Source organism: Cynocephalus volans, chromosome 15 (genome assembly GCF_027409185.1).
Source record: "Cynocephalus volans isolate mCynVol1 chromosome 15, mCynVol1.pri, whole genome shotgun sequence".
NCBI classification, from domain to species: Eukaryota; Metazoa; Chordata; class Mammalia; order Dermoptera; family Cynocephalidae; genus Cynocephalus; species Cynocephalus volans.
Genome location: NC_084474.1, coordinates 18279923 through 18301027, shown reverse-complemented (window position 1 = coordinate 18301027; position 21105 = coordinate 18279923). Strand labels below are relative to the sequence as shown.

Here is a 21105-nt window from a genome sequence, read left to right as displayed (position 1 = left end):
TTTGGTTTCTGTGTTTGTTGGTTCCTTAGGTTGTAGATAGCCTTTTTGTTTGTTTGTTTTCTCTTCATAAATGACATTTTTATTATACTAGCGGGTTTAGATTTTCCTTGGGTTTTTATGGCAGTGGTAGTTATTTTTCAGGAACCAAACCCAGTACTCCCTTGAGAATTTCTTTTAAGGGGGGTCGTGTGGTGGTGAACTCCTGCAGTTTTTGTTTGTCTGAGAAATATACTATTTGCCCTTCATTTCGGAAGGATAGCCTTGCAGGGTAGAGTATTCTTGGCTGACAATCTCTGTCTTTTAGTATTTTGAATATATCATCCCATTCCTTTCTAGCTTTTAAGGTTTGTGATGAAAAGTCTGATGTTAGCCTGATTGGGGCTCCCTTATAGGTGATTTGACGCTTCTCTCTTGCAGCTTTTAAGATTCTCTCTTTGTCTCTGAGTTTTGCCAATTTGACTATAACATGTCTTGGAGAAGACCTTTTTGGGTTGAATACGTTTGGAGATCCTTGAGCTTCCTGGATCTGAAGATCTTTGATTTTTCCTATACCTGGGAAGTTTTCTGCCACTATTTTGTTGAATATGTTTTCAATGCAATCTCCTTTTTACTCCCCTTCTGGAATACCCATGACTCGGATATTTGAGCGCTTAAGGTTGTCTGATATCTCTCTCAGATTTTCTTCAATGTCTTTGATTCTTTTTTCTTTCTTTTTGTGTGCTTGTGTTATTTCAAACAGCCCATCTTCAAGTTCAGAGGTTCTCTCTTCAACTTCCACAAGCCTGTTGGTTAAACTCTCCGTTGTGTTTTTTATTTCACTGAATAACTTCTTCAGTTCGGCAAGTTCTGCTACATTTTTTTTCAGGGCAAGTTCTGCTACATTTTTTGATTTCCTTGTACATTTCCTCTTTCAGGTCCTGTATACTTTTCCTCATTTCATCATGATGTCTAGCTGAGTTTTCTTGTATCTCATTCAGTTTCCTTAGAATTATCACTCGAAATTCCTTGTCAGTCATTTCAAGGGCTTCTTGTTCTATAGGATCTAGAGCTTGAGATTTATTATCTTTTGGTGGTTTACTTTCTTGATTTTTCGTATTTCTGGTATCTTTCCTTTGATGTTTATTCACTGTGGCAGGGGGTTTCACAGTCCACAGGTTTGACACTATTGACTGACTAAGATGTTGCTGTGGTTGCCAGTTTGGGATGGCTACCTCAGTGACTCCCTGTTCTCTGCGCTCTGGCCCAGGCTGCTGGGATGCACCGAGGCACCGCAGAGCGTGTGGTCTCTGCAGAGCTTCCCCTTCCCCTGCAGGATGTCTCCCTGCTCTCTGCACACTAGGCCGGGCTTGGGATGGAGCCGGGTGGCAGCGGTGAAGCCTACCTGCTGCTGGCTTGCGCGGCAGCAGCGTGGACCCTGTGGAGTTCCCGCCTCCCCTGCCGGATGTCTCCTGGCTTGTGTGCACTGGGCTGGGCTGGGAATGAAGCCCAGTGGCGGCGGTGAAGCCTACCTATTGGATCAGGCAGTGGCGGCCTGCAGGGCGTGTGGTCTCTGTGGAGCTTCTGCCTCTCCCGCTGGACGTCTCCCTGTCTCGGCTGCCAGTTGATTCGCTTCTAGCTCCAGGGACGGCGGGTGGGGGCGGGGGTTCAGAAGCCGTGGTCACCGTTGCAGCATGGGGTGACACACGCCGGCTCAGGCCTCCATGTTTCCACGTCTGCAGCTGCGGCCTGGACGCGGACCGTGACGCACCGGCAGGTCGCGCGCGTGGGGTTGGGGGAAGATTCCCGGTTCTTGGCAGGGTAAAGACACCCTTTCGAAGCTGCTCCTTTGTGCCGATTCTGCTACAGCTGCATCTGGCGTGGGCCTCAGGCTGCTTCTACTGGTGGCGGAAAAGCGGCAGGCAGCTCTCCTCTTCCGCCATCTTGACCTGGTTTCTCCTGATCACTTTCCTAAGCAAAGATTCCAAATAAGAACTGCAGCATCTCAGGTATACGTTTCATTTAAGTAGGTTGAAGAGGATTTTTTTCATGATGCTATTGACAGAGGTGTTTGGATGTAAATGTACAATATTATTATATAATAAATTTACCATGTATTATCTCTAAGTAATATGTACGAAATAAACGGTTTGTATCAAAGTTAAAGCTGTTAGCAAACACTAATTCATGCAAATGCTAGATTAAATTAATAAGAGCCAAATGAATAATGTGTTAACAGTAACAAAATCAAACTGCTAAATTCTCAAACACAGACTAGGCATCAGTCTACACAATTAATGTTGAGGTTAGCCTGCGTTTAAGTACATGAAATATATACCAAACTTAAATTAAATATGCTTTCTAAATCCATATTTTTAATGGAAAGTGATTTGGCAGTATCTATCAAAATGCAAAATGTAAGTACCAAATACCAGTTGACCCAGAAATTTTATTTCTTACACAAATGCACAAGAAAGCTAACAGCAGCACCATGTATAACAATATTCATCAACAGGTATAGGTGGACATTTGTTGTTTCTGGCAACCTAGCATCAAAGCACTCTTCTTTGAGCTCCTTGCAACTAGGACAGAGACATCTGACCTAGGCTGAGCTAGTCGGATGCTCTTGACCAGAACTTGGAATCTTGAAAGAATGCTGCAATATCAGGGGCGATCAATCATGGTGGCTAAAGTGGAGATGAGAGCACAGTAGAGTCCAGTGACATGTGCCCAGCATCTTCTTAAGCAGGCTGTACTGACAACAGGAAATTGGTTATGTCTTGCCTTCTTTGGTTTTGCCCATTTCCAAGCTTCATTCTATTGCCTTCCTATGAATTCTTTGAAACATCCAATCTTTCCAATAAAATCTTCTGCTTAAATTACCAGAGTCAGTTTCTGTTGTTTGCTACCACAGACCTGAACTAACAGAATCAGGAACTGATTAAACTAATTCTGGTTCAGCCATGCAGGAGCTTTTAAAAAATGAGATAGATTTCTATGTGGAAAGACACCCAAGATTTACTCTTTGTGTTTTGTTTTGTTTTAGTTTATAAAGATATGGAACTTATTTCTTACAGTTTTGGAGGCTGAAAAGTCCAAGGTTTGGGGGGTGCATCTGGTGAGGGCCTTCTTCCTGGTGGGAACACTCTGCAGAGTTCTGGGGTGGCACAGGGCATCATGTGGTGAGAGGGCACGAGTGTGTTCATGTGCTAGCTCAAGTTTCTCTTCCTCTTTATATAAAGCCACAAATTCCACTCCCATGACAACCCATTACTCCATGAATGAATTGATCCATTCATGAGGGCAGAACCTTCATGATCCAGTCACCTCATAAAGGACCCATCTCCCAACACTGTCACACTGGGGATTAAGCTTTAACATGAGGGTTTCTGTTTTTTTGTTTTTTTACCTAGAGGAAATTTATACTTGTAAACACCTATATTAAAAATAAGGAAAATCTCAAATCAGTAATGTAAACTGCTACCTTAAGAAAACAGAAAAAGGACAAACTAAACCAAAAGCAAATATAAATAGGAAATAATAAAGATTACAACAGAAATATATGAAATAGGGAATTTAAAAACAGTAAAGAAAATCAACAAAACCAAACATTGATTCCTTAAAAAGATCAACAAAATTTGCAAACCTTTATCTAGACTGATGAAGAAAAAAAGAGATGAATAAAATTACTAAAATCAGAAATAAAGGAGGTGATTATATTGTCATTATGGTTTTTTGTGGTGGTAAGATTTAGTTTCTTTCTTTCTTGTTTGCATTTTTGTTCTACCAGTGGGTTTTGTTCTTTCTTATGTATTCATGGTAGTAATTATTGTTTTACAGATTCTAGATGTAGGACTTCCTTGAGGATTTCTTACAGGGCTGGTTGTATGGTGGTAAACTCCCACAGTTTTTGTTTGTCTGGTAAATACACTATTTTCCCCCTCATTTCTGAAAGATAGCCTCACTGGGTATAGTATTCTTGGCTGGAAGTGTTTTTCTTTTAATATTTTGAATATATCATCCCATTTTCTTCTGGGCCATAGAGTTTCTATTGAGAAGTTTGCTGTTAGTCTGATAGGGGCTCCCTTATAGGTGACTTGATGCTTTTCTCTTGTTTCTTTTAAGATTCGCTCTTTGTCTTTGAGCTTCACCAGTTTGATTATAATGTGTCTTGGAGAGGATCTTTTAGGGTTAAATCTGTTTGGGGATCTTTGAGCCTCCTGGATCTGAAGATCTGTGTCTCTCCTTATACCTGGAAAGTTTTCCATTATTATTTCATTTAATAGGTTTTCCATGTCTTTACCTTTCTCCTCCCTTTCTGGAATACCCATGATTTGAATGTTTGTGTACTTAAGGTTGTTTACTAGCTCTCTTAGGTTTTCTTCATTTTTTAAAATTATTTTTTCCTTTATTTTTGTCCCTCTGGGTTATTTTAAAAAGACTATCTTCAAGATCAGAAATTCTTTCTTCTGTTTGTTCTAGCCTGCTGCTTAAGCTATCAGTTGTGTTTTTATTTCATTGAGTGAATCTTTCAGTTCCATCAATTCTGCTACATTATTTTTAAGGTATTAATCTCTTTGTAAATTTCTTGCTTTGTATCCTGTATTTTTTTTCTCATTTCATTATGTTGTCTGAGTTTTCTCATATCTCGGTGAGTTTCCTTAAGATTATTACTTTAAATTCCTTTCCAGTCACTTCAAGAATTTCCTGTTCTATAGGGTCTAGTATTTGAGAATTACTGTATTCTCGTGGTGGTGTTACATTTTCCCAGCCTTGCATATTTCTAGTATCTCTAAGTTGATGTCTGGTCATCTGGTAGAGCAGTTGCTTCTATTACTGTGGAGTGGGCTTTGAGGAGAGAGATGTACTCTTCTTTTTCATGTCTTTGCTGGTGACTCACCTTGTGTCAATGTAATCGAGTGTCTGGCGGGCCGCCTGCATGGTGGTGGCTGTGGCTACTGCTGTGATGTTGAGCCACTTCTGCAGCAGCCATGGCTGTGTTGGACCACCCACACAGAAGTGGTGTTTTCGGCACACTCTCTTGCCTGCTTCTCATGGGGGGGGTGCTGCCCTTGGTTCCTGATGAGGACCATGGGTGTGCTCTCTTGCCTGCTTCTGGGCAGAGGAAGCTGCCCTCACTACTACCTAGGACCTCGGGCATGCTCTCTTGCCTGCTTCCAGGCAGAGGGGGCTGCCCTCAGCTCTTGACTAGTACCCCAGGCATCAGATTTACTCTTAAGTAAAATGAATGAATGAATGAATGAATGAATGAATGAATAAATAAATAAATAAATAAATAAATAAAGGTGCAGAACAGTACTCACTGTATAATTCTATTGGTCAGAATGGGACACAACACACACACACACACACACACACACACACAGAGGCACACAGGCCTATAGATGCATAGAAAATTTTTGGAAGGATACATAAGCCATTGTTTACCATGCTTCCACATGCAAAATGTAAAGAGGAACTTTAAAAAGATATATGTTTTTCAAAGGATCTATTTTAACATCAACATTATACAAGCAACACTCTTACTGACCTTGTCATACTACCTCCACAGCGACGTGGCATTTAAATAACCACCAAAACTTCTAGCTACATTAAATGTTGGTCTGCTAAGAAAATTACAAGGAAGCCTGAAAGTAAAATAATACATTATGAAATTGAAGATTCTGATTTCCTATTTCCCCCACAAAAGTCTCTGAAGAATACTACTCAACAGTACTTTATATTTTTTTAATTTAATTTAAAAAATTTTTTACACTTGAGAATCCCGTGGTAGATTCAGTAGTACTTTTTAATAATACTTATTCATAGCTAAGTCTGAAAATTCACATATTCACACTTAAATCCCACATGATTTTTCCATTTCTCCTGTAAATTCTCCAAGAAAGGAAACTTTAAAGTTGGGGGAAAAAAGGCCAAGGGTGGGGAGGGGGGGGGAGAAGGTTAAATAGTGGAAGGGGCTCATTAATGACTCTAGAAAATCTGAGTTAAGGGTAGAAGTTTACCCCATTTAGAGAACGGGGAATAATGTTTCTTCTTTGAAGCTGTCCAGAGGATAAAAAAACCCAACCCTTTAACTATGTCACACAATTCACAGTATGGTCCCACGATTCCTTTAGTTTTAATTACCACTGCTGCTTCCCCACATGACCCCCACCCTCCAATCCTGACAAAAATCTTTTACTGCCATACTTTGTAAAACGTTACTGTTGTGAAGTCATTAAGCCAAAATAAAGAAGTGTAAGGAGCTCAGCTCGGTTCTTCTCACATAACTAATATTAACATAGGAGCAAGAGCAAAAACTGATTCTACAGGATTATTAGGTGAGAAATTACTCAAACAAGTTAGACCAAGTCTGAACATGTCACCTAATTTTTCATTTGTAAAATGGAGTTAATAGTTACCTACTAGGATTACTGTGAGAACATATAGTACTCTCAGTACAGTACTCAGCATACAGTAAGTGCTCAACAAATGTTTACTTAAAGTCTGAATCATATGAACCATTCACTTTAGTTACAAAGAATCCTCTCTATGCTCCTTTAGTACTTTGTACATATCTCTATTACATCTTCTTGTAACTATTGTGGCAAATTGGTCTCCCCAAATACTCTGGTTCATTTTTCTAACTCTAGCACAGGAACTGCCCACAACAGAACCTTAAATTTCTTAGAAAAAGAAGAAAAAATATAATCAACTCTACCCACCTACCTTTTGCTTAAATTCCATCTTCCTAGCCTAATATGTGTCAATCAAACTCCTGCTTGAGTAGCTCCAGTACAAACCAACTCACCAATTAACAAGCCCTTTCCATTTCATAGGGAGCTCAAACCTATTCCTGTTCTACTCGTGGTCCTGGTTCTGCCTACAAAAAGCCAGGAAGAGGAAGTCTAAGCTCTCTTTTATATGACAGTCATCTTAGTATCTGGAAGTTATTATTATATTCTCTTTTAAGCATTCTCTCTTTTTTTCAGGTTAAAATATTTCAGTTACTCAGCTGTTCCTAAAATGTCATGATTGATATAGGCTTCATCTCATCCTTACTGGTCTCTTGAGCATAACCTTCAGTTTGTAGATGTCCCTTTTGAAACAAGAGCTTCTATAACTGAATTGCAGTTGAGGCCTGACAGGGTAGAACTAGTATCTGCCTTATCTGTACATTATACTTTTACTAACTTAGCATGGCATTTATTGTTTTGTTGGCTTTATTGAATCATGTCATATAAAACTTTGTGAATTAAGTCATATAAGACTCTGTGAATTAAGTTATATAAAACTTTGTTTTTAAATATGTGCTTGTATTTAACCATCTTGTATTTGTATGGCTTTTAAAGTAAATACGGGCTTTAACTTCATTTTTATTTAATTACATTTTGCTAAATTTAGCCAATCATTCTGCCTATCAAGGTCATTTTGGATTCTATCTGTTAAAATCCAAATTATACATTAGCTCTTTCAACCAAATTGGACTTTATCCAAGTTTTTGCTAATGTTAAATGTAAAAAAATCCAGGACTGCATATAGCAGCATGCTCCCTCCAGTTTGCCTACAAAGGCAGACCTTTATGGGTACAGTTATTATAAGTTAAAAATCCACTTTGCTGTGAAAGCATAGAATTTCTTCACCTCATACCCAAGGTTACCCTGAAAAAGTGTAACAAATACCCTTATTTACAGAACTGGTGAATCAGCTCATACAATTATTATGGCTTCAATCTGTAACTGATAACTCATTTTGCTATTTATTAATTTCCATATCAAGTAAATCTTCTATCACAAGTGATTTGGGACATGAGCACTTTTACTTTGCCCTTTTAAATGGTTAAAATTGAGCCAATACTTTACCTAAAGAGATAAGATAACCATTGATCATTAGATTCATTTATACTGAGAACCTCTGTAGATGTACAAAACTGACTTTTCTCAAAGAGGTTCAAAATTGAGAGAAATTATTCAAGTGGTACCAGAAGATACCAAGAGTTGATGTAGAAGAAATCAAGGTAGAAGATGTCTAATGGTCTTATGGTCTCTCTCCTGAAGACTAATGAAAAACAGCTCCTCCTTCTTGATATTCTTCTCAATCTCAAGTGGCCCACGAGGACATCTTGTGGATAGAAAAGGACTTCTTTTATTGAGTCCAGGAGACATCAGGATCAGAGAGTTGCTATTTTGTGGTTAACACAATCTTGTTTCCATCAACTCAAGTAGTTACAGTTTGCAGTCATCACAGTGAATAGCTTTTTCTATAGGCAAGACCTTCCCTACTAACTTAATTCAGGATGCTCAATAAATAGAAAAAATTACCCCTAAGACATTACTATTAATAAAGCACTTTTCAGCTTAAGAGGCACCTGCACTTATTGCTTCCTTCAAGCTCACAAAAATCCTGTGAAGTAGGTAAGCCAGGCATTATTACTGTTTTTTCTAGATGAGAAAACTGAAGTTGAAGAGGTTTGAACTTTACCAAGGTCACAAGTAAGTAGTGGAACCACCACACCAAATGTCCATCATCGGATGAGTGGATATGGAAAATGTGGTATATCTACACAATGGAATACTACTCAGCTATAAAAAAGAATGAAATACTGCCATTTGCAACAACATGGATGGCCCTTCAGAGAATTATATAAGTGAAACAAGTCAGGCACAGAAAGAGAAATACCACATGTTCTCACTTATTGGTGGGAGATAAAAATAAATAAATTCACACACACACACACACACACACAAAAAAAAAAACAAAAAAAAACCCGGGGGTGAGAAGAAGACATAACAATTACAATTCCTTGAAGGTGACACGACAAGCATACAGAAAGGACATTGTTGGGTGGGAGGGGAGAGAGAGAGGAGGGAGGGAGGTTTGATGGGCCACAATAATCAACCACATTGCATATCGACAAAATAAAATAACAACAACAACAAAAAAGATATTCTAATTACAAATATCAGGCTCTTGGAAAATTTTCAAGAGTGCTATCTAAGTTAAATTAACCAGAGAGAGGGCTGGCCGGTTAGTGCAGTTGGTCAGAGCAGTGTCACAACACCAAGGTCAAGGGCTGGGATCCCCATACCGGTCAAAAGCCAAAAGCCAAAAGCCAAAAAAAAAAAAAAATTAAAAAAAAAAAGTTAACCAGAGAGGACTTGGAATAATACATTATTCACCTCCTAGAAGCATAGTAGTCACTGTGAAACACTGATAAATGCAAAGGAGGGAGTCACCCATCAATTTTAATAATGCTGTGGGTAGCAGAGCAAGCATGAATACACAACTTACACTGACATATCAACTGTAAATAAATGAAGGAAACAAATAGAATTGCAAAGAGAGCTGTAAAGTTGGAAAAAGAACAACCCTGAGCTTTGGTGAACAACCCTACAGGGTATACTAGGCAGATAATGTATCTGTTTTACAAACCCAAAACTCAGGAATTTAAATTACGTGCGCAAATAAGTTAGCGACAGGTATCCTCTTTCCATTAGACTCTACGTTGTCCTACAAGGAATAGGTAACACTACACATGTTTGAGAAATCTGACTACCACAAATTGCTTCCTGTGCAGGACATGTGCCTGCCTCCACCCAAAAGCTCATAGCAAAAGGGCATGACTATGATCTTTGCCTTGATCCCTGCCCATTTGACTGGATGAAGGTGGTACCTTACAGTAGAAATAAATCTAAATTCATCAATGATTACAATACATATGAAAGCATTAATAAGTAAGTTCTCCTGTTAAAATACAGATTCTCAGGTTGAATTTTTAAAAAATATAGCAATGAGCTACATAAAAAGCACAAGCCTTAAACTCAGAAATAGAATGAGAGTCAACTGATAACTACTTTGGAGAGTGATGTAGATTAACTAGTAAAGCTGAAGATGTACACACCTTCCATCCACAATTCCACTGCAAAGTATACTTCTAGAACTCTAGCACACAGTTCACCAAGGCGGGCACAAGAATAATCCATGCAGTACCTACCATCTTTTACAACAAATAAAGATCCCTAAAATGCCCATAAGTGAAAGAATGGGGGAAATGTGTGGCATAGTCCAACAACAGACCATAATTAAAATTAAATCAATAAAGTAATTAATAACAATGAAATACAGCAAAATGTATTACTACAGATAAATTCCTCAAAATAATGTTAAATAAAAAAGTTTCAGAGGAAGTATAGTAACATTCCATTAATACAAATTTGAAAAAATATACATAAAATACTGAGTATTGTTACAGATACATACATAACATACATGTAGCATTGTATGGAAACTTTCACAGGATTAATAAACACTAAATTCAGGACAGTTCCCTCTGGGAAGAGACATGAAGGGTATAAAAGGGGCTTGAACTATATTTGTAATGTTTATTTTCTAAACAAGCAAACAAACAAAACTAATTTTTAAAAAAAGGATGAAAAAGTACATACTAGGCAAATATGAACCAAAAGTTAATATGCAGAATTAATATCAAACACTTGAATACCAAAAACTATACTAAGTAAGAAGTGGAGGGAAACTTAACGACAAAGGAATAACTCCTCAGTAAGACTTATGACTCCAGAGCCCATGCGCATCTTACAAATCAGTCCCCAAATTTATGGAGGAAAAAACTCAATCTGACAAAACTACAAGAAAAAAAAAAATCCATTGTTATAATAGAAGATTTTGACATCTCTCCCCAAAACTCAAAAATGAAGTAGACAAGACTATATAGAAGATATGAATGACCCACACAAATTGCAAGTCTGCTCTAATGGACATGTATGAAAATCTGAACCCACCACATACACAAGAATATACTTTTCAAGCACATATGGAACATGTACAAAAACTGACCACATATTCAGCTACAAAATTAGCCTCAAATGTTGAAGAATCACCAGCACAAGGCCAGCCACCAAAAAAAAAAAAAAAAAAAAAAAAAAGAATCAATACATATGGTCTACATTTTCTAAGTGAAATAGAGTGAGAAATAAATAAAAGATTTTTTAAAAAAGAAACACACTCAGAAATCCAAACACATATTTCTAAATATCTCAAGGGTCAAGAAAGAAGTCATGAAAGGAAAACAAAAATTTCAGGGTATCCAGTTGCCCAAGTTCTGCTTACATAGTTCTGGGATTCCTATTAGCCCTGTTTAAATTCTTATCACAGATCCCTTTTTTTTTGAGCTAGCTGGAATGGATTTTTGTTCCTTGTAATCAAATGGGTCCTTCTCAGAACAAAACCCTGAGTCTTTCTCAATCATTTACCTACTTGGACAGTCATGTACTTCTAAAAATATAGATACCTGGAATAAAATGAATCTTGATACACAATCTTGATAACATAAGGAACTTTCCATAAAACATCTAGATGCAAGCAAATAAATGTTTGAAGTACAAGAAAACACCAACATAGGCCAGGAAAGAAAAAATTAGAGTCAAGGATGGCAGACTCCTCAAAGTATCAGCTGGCTACTAATGAGCAAGCTAAGCAGGAATGTAGGGGGGTGGAAATTAATGTACTAGGACACATAGAGGGCAAAAGAAATTATTTTTGCTATGATCAGCATCACTCAGACACTATATGGCACTGGTCAAATTTGGGTTAGTTTTTCAAATGCATATGAGGAAATTACAGGAACATTCAAAGGAGCAGGATAAAAAGTGAAGATGAAATATTAACCATTTCTTATTTAAGTCACTATTACCCATATGATCTCATTTATTCATTCCCATTTTATAGATGAGGACACCAAGACTCAGGAAGAGTAAATAGGTTGCCCATGGTCACGTAGCTGGTAAATAGCAGAAAAAGGACTTTACTCTAGTTGTTTTTGCGGCTGGTCAGTACAGGACTGGCTGGTATGGGGATCTGAACCCTTGACATTGGTGTTATAACCCCACGCTCTAACCAATTGCACTAACCAGCCAGCCCTATCATATAGGATAGTTCTGCCCAGCTTTGCAGGAGTGGAGGTCCTATTTATTTAAGTAAAAGGAACTGAGGAACTATGTACTCCCACAGCAACTCAACAGATTAAGCAGTCAGTAAGCCAAAAGAAGAGGTCTGACTTGGAATTTATGGGAATGAAGAAATATATATGATATGAGGGAGACCATAGACTGTGGAGTCAGAAAGACCTGGGTTCAAATTCTAGCTTGGTCAGCTAGTAGCTGTGTGATGTAACAATTAATCTCCCTTTCCTCACCTATAAAATGGAGGCTTCCTCACAGACATTTCTGCTCAGATTCAATGAGTTATGCCATTACAGACAATGCCCAATAAAGCCAGTTGTATAAAACCATTCTTTTCACATTATGCTATATTCTTTTTAAGAGGAATCAGAAGAAGAATTTATTTCAAGATTCAATATCAGGAGTTATTAAATATATAAATATACATACTTTAAAAAAAAATAACGGATACTACAATTAGGGTAAGTAAGCAGGATTGTTTCTTTGCACTGCTTACTGCTAAATATAGTGCCCACTTCATTCAAAGAGGTGTACACAACTTCATATCATACACTTCGGCAATTAATGTCCTTTCTGATTTCACCTTACTGTTTCTACCATTTGCTCCTTAGCCCACTGTGGTAGGCAGAATAATGCCCTCCAAAAGATGTCCACACCCTAATCCCCGGAACCTATGAATATGTTACCCTAGATGGCAAAAGGGGACTCTGCAGATGTGATTAGGATTAGACCTTGAGATGGGGAAATGATCCTGGATTATCCAGGTGAGCCTAATCTAATCATACAAGTCCCTAAAAGCAGAGAGCCTTTCCTAGACCAGAGAGAGATGAGATGACCCAAGAAGAGTCAGAAAGATGGGACATGAGAAAGATGTGACCCACTGTTGTTGGCTTCGAAGATGGAGAAAGGGGGCCATGGGCTGAGGAATGTGGGTATGTGCGTAGACTCTAGAAGCTGGGAAAAGTCCTTAGATCACAGCCAGCAAAGAAACAGGATCTTAGTCCCACAGCTGCAAGGAACTATATTCTGCCAACAACCAGAACAAGTAAGGACTCCTTAGAAGGGAACCCAATCCTGCCAAAACCTTCATTTTAGCCCAGTAAGACAGGTTAGACTTCTGAACTATAGAACTGTAAGATAAATTTGTGTTGGGTGAGTTGCTAAGTTTCAGTTGGTTTGTTGTGGTAGCAACAGGCAACTATACATACCCTCTTCCTATCATTTACATTTTAAAAAGCTGTGAAAAATTTTACATAAATGCCCTTAAATCCTTTTTGAAACAAAAAAGAATAAATCAGTCAATACATGCAGCTTACCCAGCAGAGCCTACCTAGTACACATTCATCATTTACTGAAGCACGAACAGTGCCAGGAACCATCCTGCCTTCAAGGAGTTGGCTGCAGCATCCAGCCATCAATGTTCATTTTCTCCCTTTCTCCAGCAGATTTGGCAAGAAACACAGTATCTGCCAGCTACACCTGAAATTGGGAACATTTTGAAGAGAGAACTGGGAGAAACTTAAAACTACATCATAGTTATGAAATATAAAAACTCAGAAGAAGTAGGGGAAGGAAGGACAAAGGGGAATGGCCAGACCACTCTATAGTTAAGGTCATGGCCCTTGGAGTCAGACAGACCTAGGTCTTTCTTCTATCTGTTGGTAAAATAATCTAACCCGAGGGCTGGCCGCTCAGTTGGTTAGAGCATTGTTATAACACCAAGGTCAGGGGGATACCTTTATTGGCCAGCTGCCAAAAAAAAAGAACCCCCCCCCCAAACTAATAATAACAATAATAATAATAATTTGCCCCAAATGGCATAGCTCAGTGTCTTCACCTGTAAAATGGTAATTCTATACATCTGTTGAAGGATCAAAAGATAACCCTTTGATATTGTGTAGGAACTATAAAAAGTGTGGAGGATTCCCCATGAGAATCCACTACACAGACATAGTGCCTAAAGCTAATGTTATGGGGAATTCCATATAAATTCAGTCTGGATACACCTTAGGGATTACTTACATAAAATTCCAGAAAGCAGAAAATTTGACAGTAGAAAAAGAAGAATAAACTTTAGAAAAAGAGGCAAAAAAGGCCCATGACTGACCAGTAGAAGAATGTTATAGTAGTACCACTACAAACAATACTTTTTAAAAATACAGATGACCTGGACTCACTTGTAAAGCTACTAAAACAGCATCTCTGAAGACAAGACCCAAGTAGTCTGAGTTGAGAAACAGCAGGAATTAAAAGGGGGTGACTACCTATGTATGACAGCAGAGGGAATCTAGCATCTTTTTGCTTGGCATCCTTACAAGTGAAGAATAACAGCTAAAATAGAGTATTTTAAAATCTGCAAATAAACAAAGCTGATGAAATCAAATGGGAAAGTTTCATGTAAAAAACATGTTAGGAAGCGGACAAAGGAGGAACGCATGTGGTTGCACCTTTTGTAGCAAAGGACACAGCCTCACAGACTGAGGATGAGCAGAGAATAACAAAACGGAGCAAGCACAGCTAGGCCAGAAGGAGAGGAAAAAACAGCTGAGCTGGCAAAATCAAGATCTGCTCAAATAAAACAGCAAAATTACTGGCTACTGCAAGAGGAGAGCTAGAGAGATAAAATGGGGGAGTTGGAGCAATGGGGGGAGATAAAGGAGAAAATTACTTTCATGCTGGAGCAGTAATGGAGTCGAACAAAAAGAGCAAGAACACCCAGAAGGAAGAGGAGCATTATTTGAGATGAGGGAGAGTTCACCAGGGGAGGTTAAGAAAGGGAAAAAGGAATGAGAACATCAGGGCCAACAGTCTCTATGGTTCAATATAAAGTCCTAGCAGCAATATAAATATTACAGGGAAGAAGTAGCAAATAAACTGAATTAGGAATAGGAGGCAAAGAGAAAAGGAAAGAGTCAAAAATCTTAAAAGACTAACTACAAATAATATGTGTAAAGCAGAAATTTAAGTATAACAGAAGCATATCACCTAAATTCTAGATCATGTTGAAAGGTATGTTTCAGCTCCCATTTGATAACTGAAACAGCTAAACACATCTAAAACCAGGCAAAACTAAATATAGTTTAGGGATGCACAAGTGATACAATAATGTCGAAAACCAAGGGAAAGATTAATATAAAATTCAACCTAGTGGAAATCTGGTTAAAAGAGAGAGGAGTGAAATAAGGACGTGCAATCCTTTAGCACGGGTATTTATTATTATTCTTTAAAACTATTCAACCATGCATTTATATTATATACATTCTTTAATATGCATGATATATCTTACAATACAAAAACTTTAGAGTGTGGTGCTGACAATACCAAGGTCCAGGGTTCGACCTCTGTACTGGCCAGGTGCCAAAACAAAAATTAAAACAAAAAAACTTTAACAGAATTTTTCTGCCTCTGAATTTTCCAGTTTGATTTTTCACTGTTTTCTAAAGATACTCTAAGAAACTTGCTGATATAATAAAATAAAATAAAGTAAAATAAAATAATTAGTGTTTCTAGGCATAGGTTTTGCAACAATGATCTCCACCTCAAATTTAGTGAATCAAAATCTCTGGTGGTTGGATCACTGAATCTTTTTTTTTTTTTTTAAACAAACACCCTAGGTAATTTACAAAATCTAGTGAAAAAAGTTTGAGTTTCCTACAGGAAGAAGTCTTCCTTCTGTTAAAACTCTAAAGAGCAAGAGAATCTCATCTCATTCCTTCCCCCAAATCCTCTAGGATTTTGCTCCTCCCCTCTTTCCTCTACTTTCAATCTTTCAACCTCAAGTCTCTCTGATCTTAAAATATATACACACAAGTATACATGTGTTCAAACACACACACACACACACACACACACACACACACACACACTCAGCCAATGTGATCTTGCAACCAAGTCTAAACCTCTCACTCTTTCCTTCCCTTTCACACTCAGTCTTTAATAAGAGTCCATGCTATGCCTCAACTTAACAATATCTCTTTTTTCAAAAGCACCAATACTATACGTGATACTGCTTAAAATGTAGAAAAAAGGAAGAAAAGAAAGTGGGAGGAACCCTACAAATAAAAAGTCCCATTTCACCAATACCAGCTCTTCCAATACAAGCATACAATTCTACTCTCCTGCTCAGAAGTAAATGTCTTTGGGACTTTCTCTATATATTTACAATGTAAGGTATATAAAAAAAATCCATAATTTTTTTTTAAAAAACATAAATGAAACCATACCTTACATTTCTGTAACTTGCTCTCTCCCCCTTGTTCACTTCTCAGTCCAACAGTAGTGGCAAAGCACTAATGCCTTCCTACCATGTTAACTAGCAGTCCCTGACTTCTGCTGCATTTGACACTAGTGATCACTCTCTTTTGGATCTGCCTCCTCTGTGGATTCTGTGACACTGTACTGTCCAGGTGTCTCTTCCTCTTTTGGTTCCTTCTTAGTATTCCTTGCTGATTACTTTCCCCATCTGTAGCATAAACACTGATGTTCTGTACCATCACATCCAAGCTTTTTTCTCTATCAATATTAATTAATGAACGATCACCACCTACTTAACTCCAGGAGGACAACTCTCCCAGATCCCTATTTGTCAATGATTTTGCATGTAAACCAATATTCCGAAATCATTTTCATCAAATAAACAAAGGCTTGCATTTTTTGGCATGATATGTAATTTCAGTTTGCGAGTAATTTGAACTATATTATAATCAGCAAGTGCTTATGTCAAAGCAGGAGGATGGGAATAAACGGAAAAGAAAGTTTGGAAAGGGATTAATTTCTTAAAGTGGTAACTTATTAACAAATATTTTCATATTATAAGAATTTTTGCTTCCCTACAAAACCTCACATTTCAAAAGTTCAGATAATGAGGACTCCCTTATATGTTATTAGCTCCCAGATGTCTAAGCCAGGTCACTCTCCTGAGCTGCAAACACGTAAAATACTGCCAACTACCTACCAGACATCCCCCTTTGCCCTTCTGGCAAATCCATACTCATCATTCTAATTTCACTTCAAGCATCACTTCCTCCGTAAAGCCTTGCAGCACCTTCCCCAAGGGCCCATCCACTTATCTATTAAAAATCTCTGACACTAAATGACCTACCTTTACATCTCAGACAAGGTCAACAACAAAAAAAGATTATTTAAAATCCAAGTGGGGTGGGGAGGAAGTGGATTGGAACAGAGACTGAGGGAAGAGAGAAGGCTAATATAATGCAACAGGGAGTTTGTTACCATCTTAAAAGAAAGGAGTTGGCCAGGTAACAAAAGTTTTGACTTCACCTTTCTTTTCTTTTTTTTCCTTGAGATGGGGGGGGCCAAGAAAGGGCATTTCAAATAGAAGTAAGAACACACCCAGGTTTGTGCCACTGTGTGCCTGGTTGGGAGGTAGGGAGAGTGAGTAATGAGGTTAAAATGGTAGACGGATGCCAGAATTTCAGGAACAACAATTATAGATTTATTACAATTTTTCTCTCCATGTTTCATAATTATCTGCTTATGATATTAAGCCAGGCTCGTTAAAAACCACTTTCCTCTTGGGCCGGCCAGTGGCTCACTCGGGAGAGTGCGGCACTTGTAGCACCAAGGTCGTGGGTTTGGATCCTATATAGGGATGGTTGGTGCGCTCACTGGCTGAGTGTGGTGCATACCACACCGTGCCAAGGGTTGCGGTCCAAAAAAAAAAAAAAAAAAAAAACTACTTTCCTCTTTATATCTAGATTTAAATGTCATATTTTTCTAAATGATTTTTCAGAAACAAGGCATTACCAATGAAAAATTTTAAAGTTACAATTTAACTGCATTTGGCCTTACAGTAAGAAAATAGTTCAACAGTATCACCATGATCATGTAAAAGTTTTAAAAACCTCTTCTAAGAAAGAGGGAACTCTGAAAAGGAAAAACGTGCAAGGTGCCTTTTGGGAAATCAAAGTACTTTCACACTTATCCTCATTTTGTCTTACGTACTGTTGAGAGAAGAAAAGGGTATGAATGACTTTTATAGACTAGAGAAAGTGAGAGACAGGAAAATTAGTGATTTCCTTCCTTCTAACATGCATGCTTTCGCACTATGACTTTTTAAAAAATCAAGATGAATCTCACACTAGTGATTTAATATCATGTTTTTCTGGGAAGGGCCACAATGAGTGTATCTTACAACTATGGGTATACTCAGTAAGCAAGAAAGTGGTAGAACTGGGCTAAAAAAATGCTGTTAAGTTATTAATGTATACTAAGAGGAAGAGCCTGTTTGGCTCCTTGTTCACTAATTTAATGTATAGAGCCTACCTTTTATTAGGCTCTTCCCGAAACACAGAGCCATACAAAAATACCTTTTCTGCCCTCAAGAAGTATATCATCAAATATACATGCCTACACAGAATTTATAAAACAGAACAGTCTGGGATTAACATCAAAAGAATGATACAAAGTGAGAAACATTAAATCCAGAAATGGAGTACTCACTTCTAGCCAGGATACCAGGAAAATCTTAGCAAATCATAAGAGTTCAATATATGCTGATTCTGAAGGAATTATGGAAGACCCAGGTAAGACTTTGAAGGATTGACAGAATTTCCACAGGGAGAGACTGTGGAAGAAGGCACTTCAAGCAGAGGAAGGAGCAGGGCCCAGGAAAAACCACAGATGGGCCTCACTGGCAGAAGCAAGAACAGTGGGAAAGAAGGCTACAATAGTAGATACCGAATAAAATATGGAGTTCATTGAAGGTCAAACTAAAATATGTGAGTGAGCAGAGGAGCAGCATCTTGACACCTTGTTTTAGGAAGATAAAACTGACAGTAAACTATACTGGCTGAATTGGAGTGGGGAGAAAATACTGCAGTAGACAGTCTAGTGTTAAGTATTCAATCCTGAACTAGGTCATAACAGCAGCAATGGCAAGAAAGGAGTGTCCTCCCTTTGAACTATGTGGGGACTGTTTTTGGATGAGGGCAAATTCCAAGACAACAGAGCACCAACTTGTTAATATTAGTAGCCCCACTATTCCTTGCACAATACTTTACTTACTTTAGATCCTCAATTAAAAAAGCTTAAAGAAAGCAACCTGCAAAGTCTAATTTGAATCCTCACTACTAAGAGAGCTAAGTCACTTAAGTGACCACAGTCAGTCTTCTATTTCTCAAACCACTCATATTATACTTAATGTGACATCCCTCTCCAATATCGTTTTTTACAGCCTAAATCAAATGTTGCTAGGAGTTAGGACCTTTCTTCCTCCTCCCTGCAAACATACCGCAGCAAGTTTCTAAGGGTATAAACTTGCTATTAAACATTTGTAAAGCACTGCTTCACCCAGGACTTTACACAGAAAACCATCCAATTCCCCCCCACCCCCCAATTGCTGAGAAACCATATCTATAGCAGAAAGTTTTTCTTTAGGCAGCAATCAATATGCTTTGCTAATTACTTATAGAACCTGCTACATCATTAGTGCAACCACAAGCTGCTGCTTACATTTCCAAAGTTGTGCAAAGGATCCAAAATTGTGCAAGAATCACCACTGAAATCAGACTCTGGTGTACTAATAGTTGTAACACCTGGAACAAGCCTGAGGTTTATTATTAGATTCAAAGTAATGCCAAAATCACAGGTACTAACAAATATTTTACAATGAGACTGTTCGCTTATCTGTGAAATATAGGATGTTATTTTAACTAAGAATAATCAAAATTTTTCGGCTCCAAATGGACATGAATTCACCTCGAAATTAGCAGTTGTGACCCCGGACTTGACATCTGAAAAATCAGCGCCCCCAACATACACACACATACGCACACACCCAGAGCACTGAATGGCCTTGCATTACTATCAAATAACCCCGGTCTACACACGGCAAAAGTCGACAGAACTCTTTCATGCTTTAAGGACCCTGAAAAGGATTCTCCAGCCGTCAAATAATGGGATGTGACTTTTTCTGACGTGGGAATTGAAAGTGTTAAAAAAATTTATATTAAAAAAATAAAAATAAAAATAAGGTCTCCTCAGCAGGCTGTCCCACACCACGGAGCGCCTTGTCCAGGCCTTGGCAGATGCGTGCAGATCGGAGAAAGTGGTATTGATCAGGAAAACCAAGACCCCGGTCCCATCATCATCTTCTCTCCTCGGCCCCCTTTCTCTCTTTCTCAGGATCCGCAAAGAGATCCAAGGTGAGGGGCCCTGGGAACAGGGTGCAGTCACCTGAGTCACCCTGACGACCCCGGGCTGGGCCTCCCCTCCTGTCACACACTTCCCGGATCGGACGCAGCAAACGGCTGCCGCGGCCCGCAGCTGCAGGGCTGGCCGGGGAGGGGGCGGCGGACCGGGCCAGGCCAGGCAGGCAGGCCGCGGCGACTCGCAGTGCCCACGTCACCAGCTCCAGCACTGCGGAAATGCAGCGGCGCGGCCGGGAGGGAGGCGCAGGGCGGAGACCGCGCCCGCGCCGCCGCCAGACGCCGTTTGCTCCTCAGCCCGGGCCCGGAGGCCGCCGACACCCATCCAGCCGCGCCCGGGGCCCTCACCTGTGTCGCCGATGATGATGTACTTGAAGAGATAGGCGTACGCCATGGCCGCGGCCGCTCGGTGCCAGGGCACACGGCTCCTCCTCCTGCTACTGCTCCTCCTCCGCACCCCTCACCGCGGCGCCGCTCAGCCTCGAAACGCCAAGCCCCGCCCGCCGCCGCCGTCAGCCACCGGGAGTAAGGGGCAGAGAGGAAGCCGGACAAACTGACACTCGCGTCGCTGAGGGAGACAGCGCCCGGCCTAGCCCAGCCGAACAATAACAGCCGCCGCTGCGCCCCCGCCCCGCCTCCGCGCCGACCCGGAAGTGCTGCAGCCGCCAGGGCCGCCGGAGGAAAGGGGAGGAGCCCCGCACCACGGCCGCGCCCCGCCGGCTGGAGCCCCGCCCCGCCGGAGCCCCGCCCCGAACCACGTCGGCCCCAGCCGGGCGAGGCCGGGCGTTGCCGGGTGTGGAGCGTTCGGTCACGTCTGAGGGGGCGCCATCGGCGGTCCGGAGACACTGGAAGAGGGAGGCAGGGTTCGGTTCAGTCGCCGTCCCGCGCGCCGGTGCCGCGGCCTTCGGCCCGGCGGTGGGGTCACGGGGCCCGTGATGGGAAGGCGGAGGTGGTGTTCGACGCAGGGCTCCATCCTTGCTGAG

At 39.9% G+C, this 21105-nt stretch overlaps 1 protein-coding gene across 1 annotated transcript in view; it reads right to left on the bottom strand.

Moving 5' to 3' along the window:
- RAB2A (RAB2A, member RAS oncogene family) overlaps positions 1-20777 on the bottom strand; it is an 85397-nt gene extending 64620 nt beyond the window's left edge. The window contains exon 1 of the mRNA XM_063079343.1: positions 20471-20777. Coding sequence (XP_062935413.1) covers positions 20471-20516 — 46 coding nt within the window. The 5' untranslated portion in view covers positions 20517-20777. The remainder of the gene's footprint in view (positions 1-20470) is intronic.
- Positions 20778-21105: the final 328 nt, after the last annotated feature.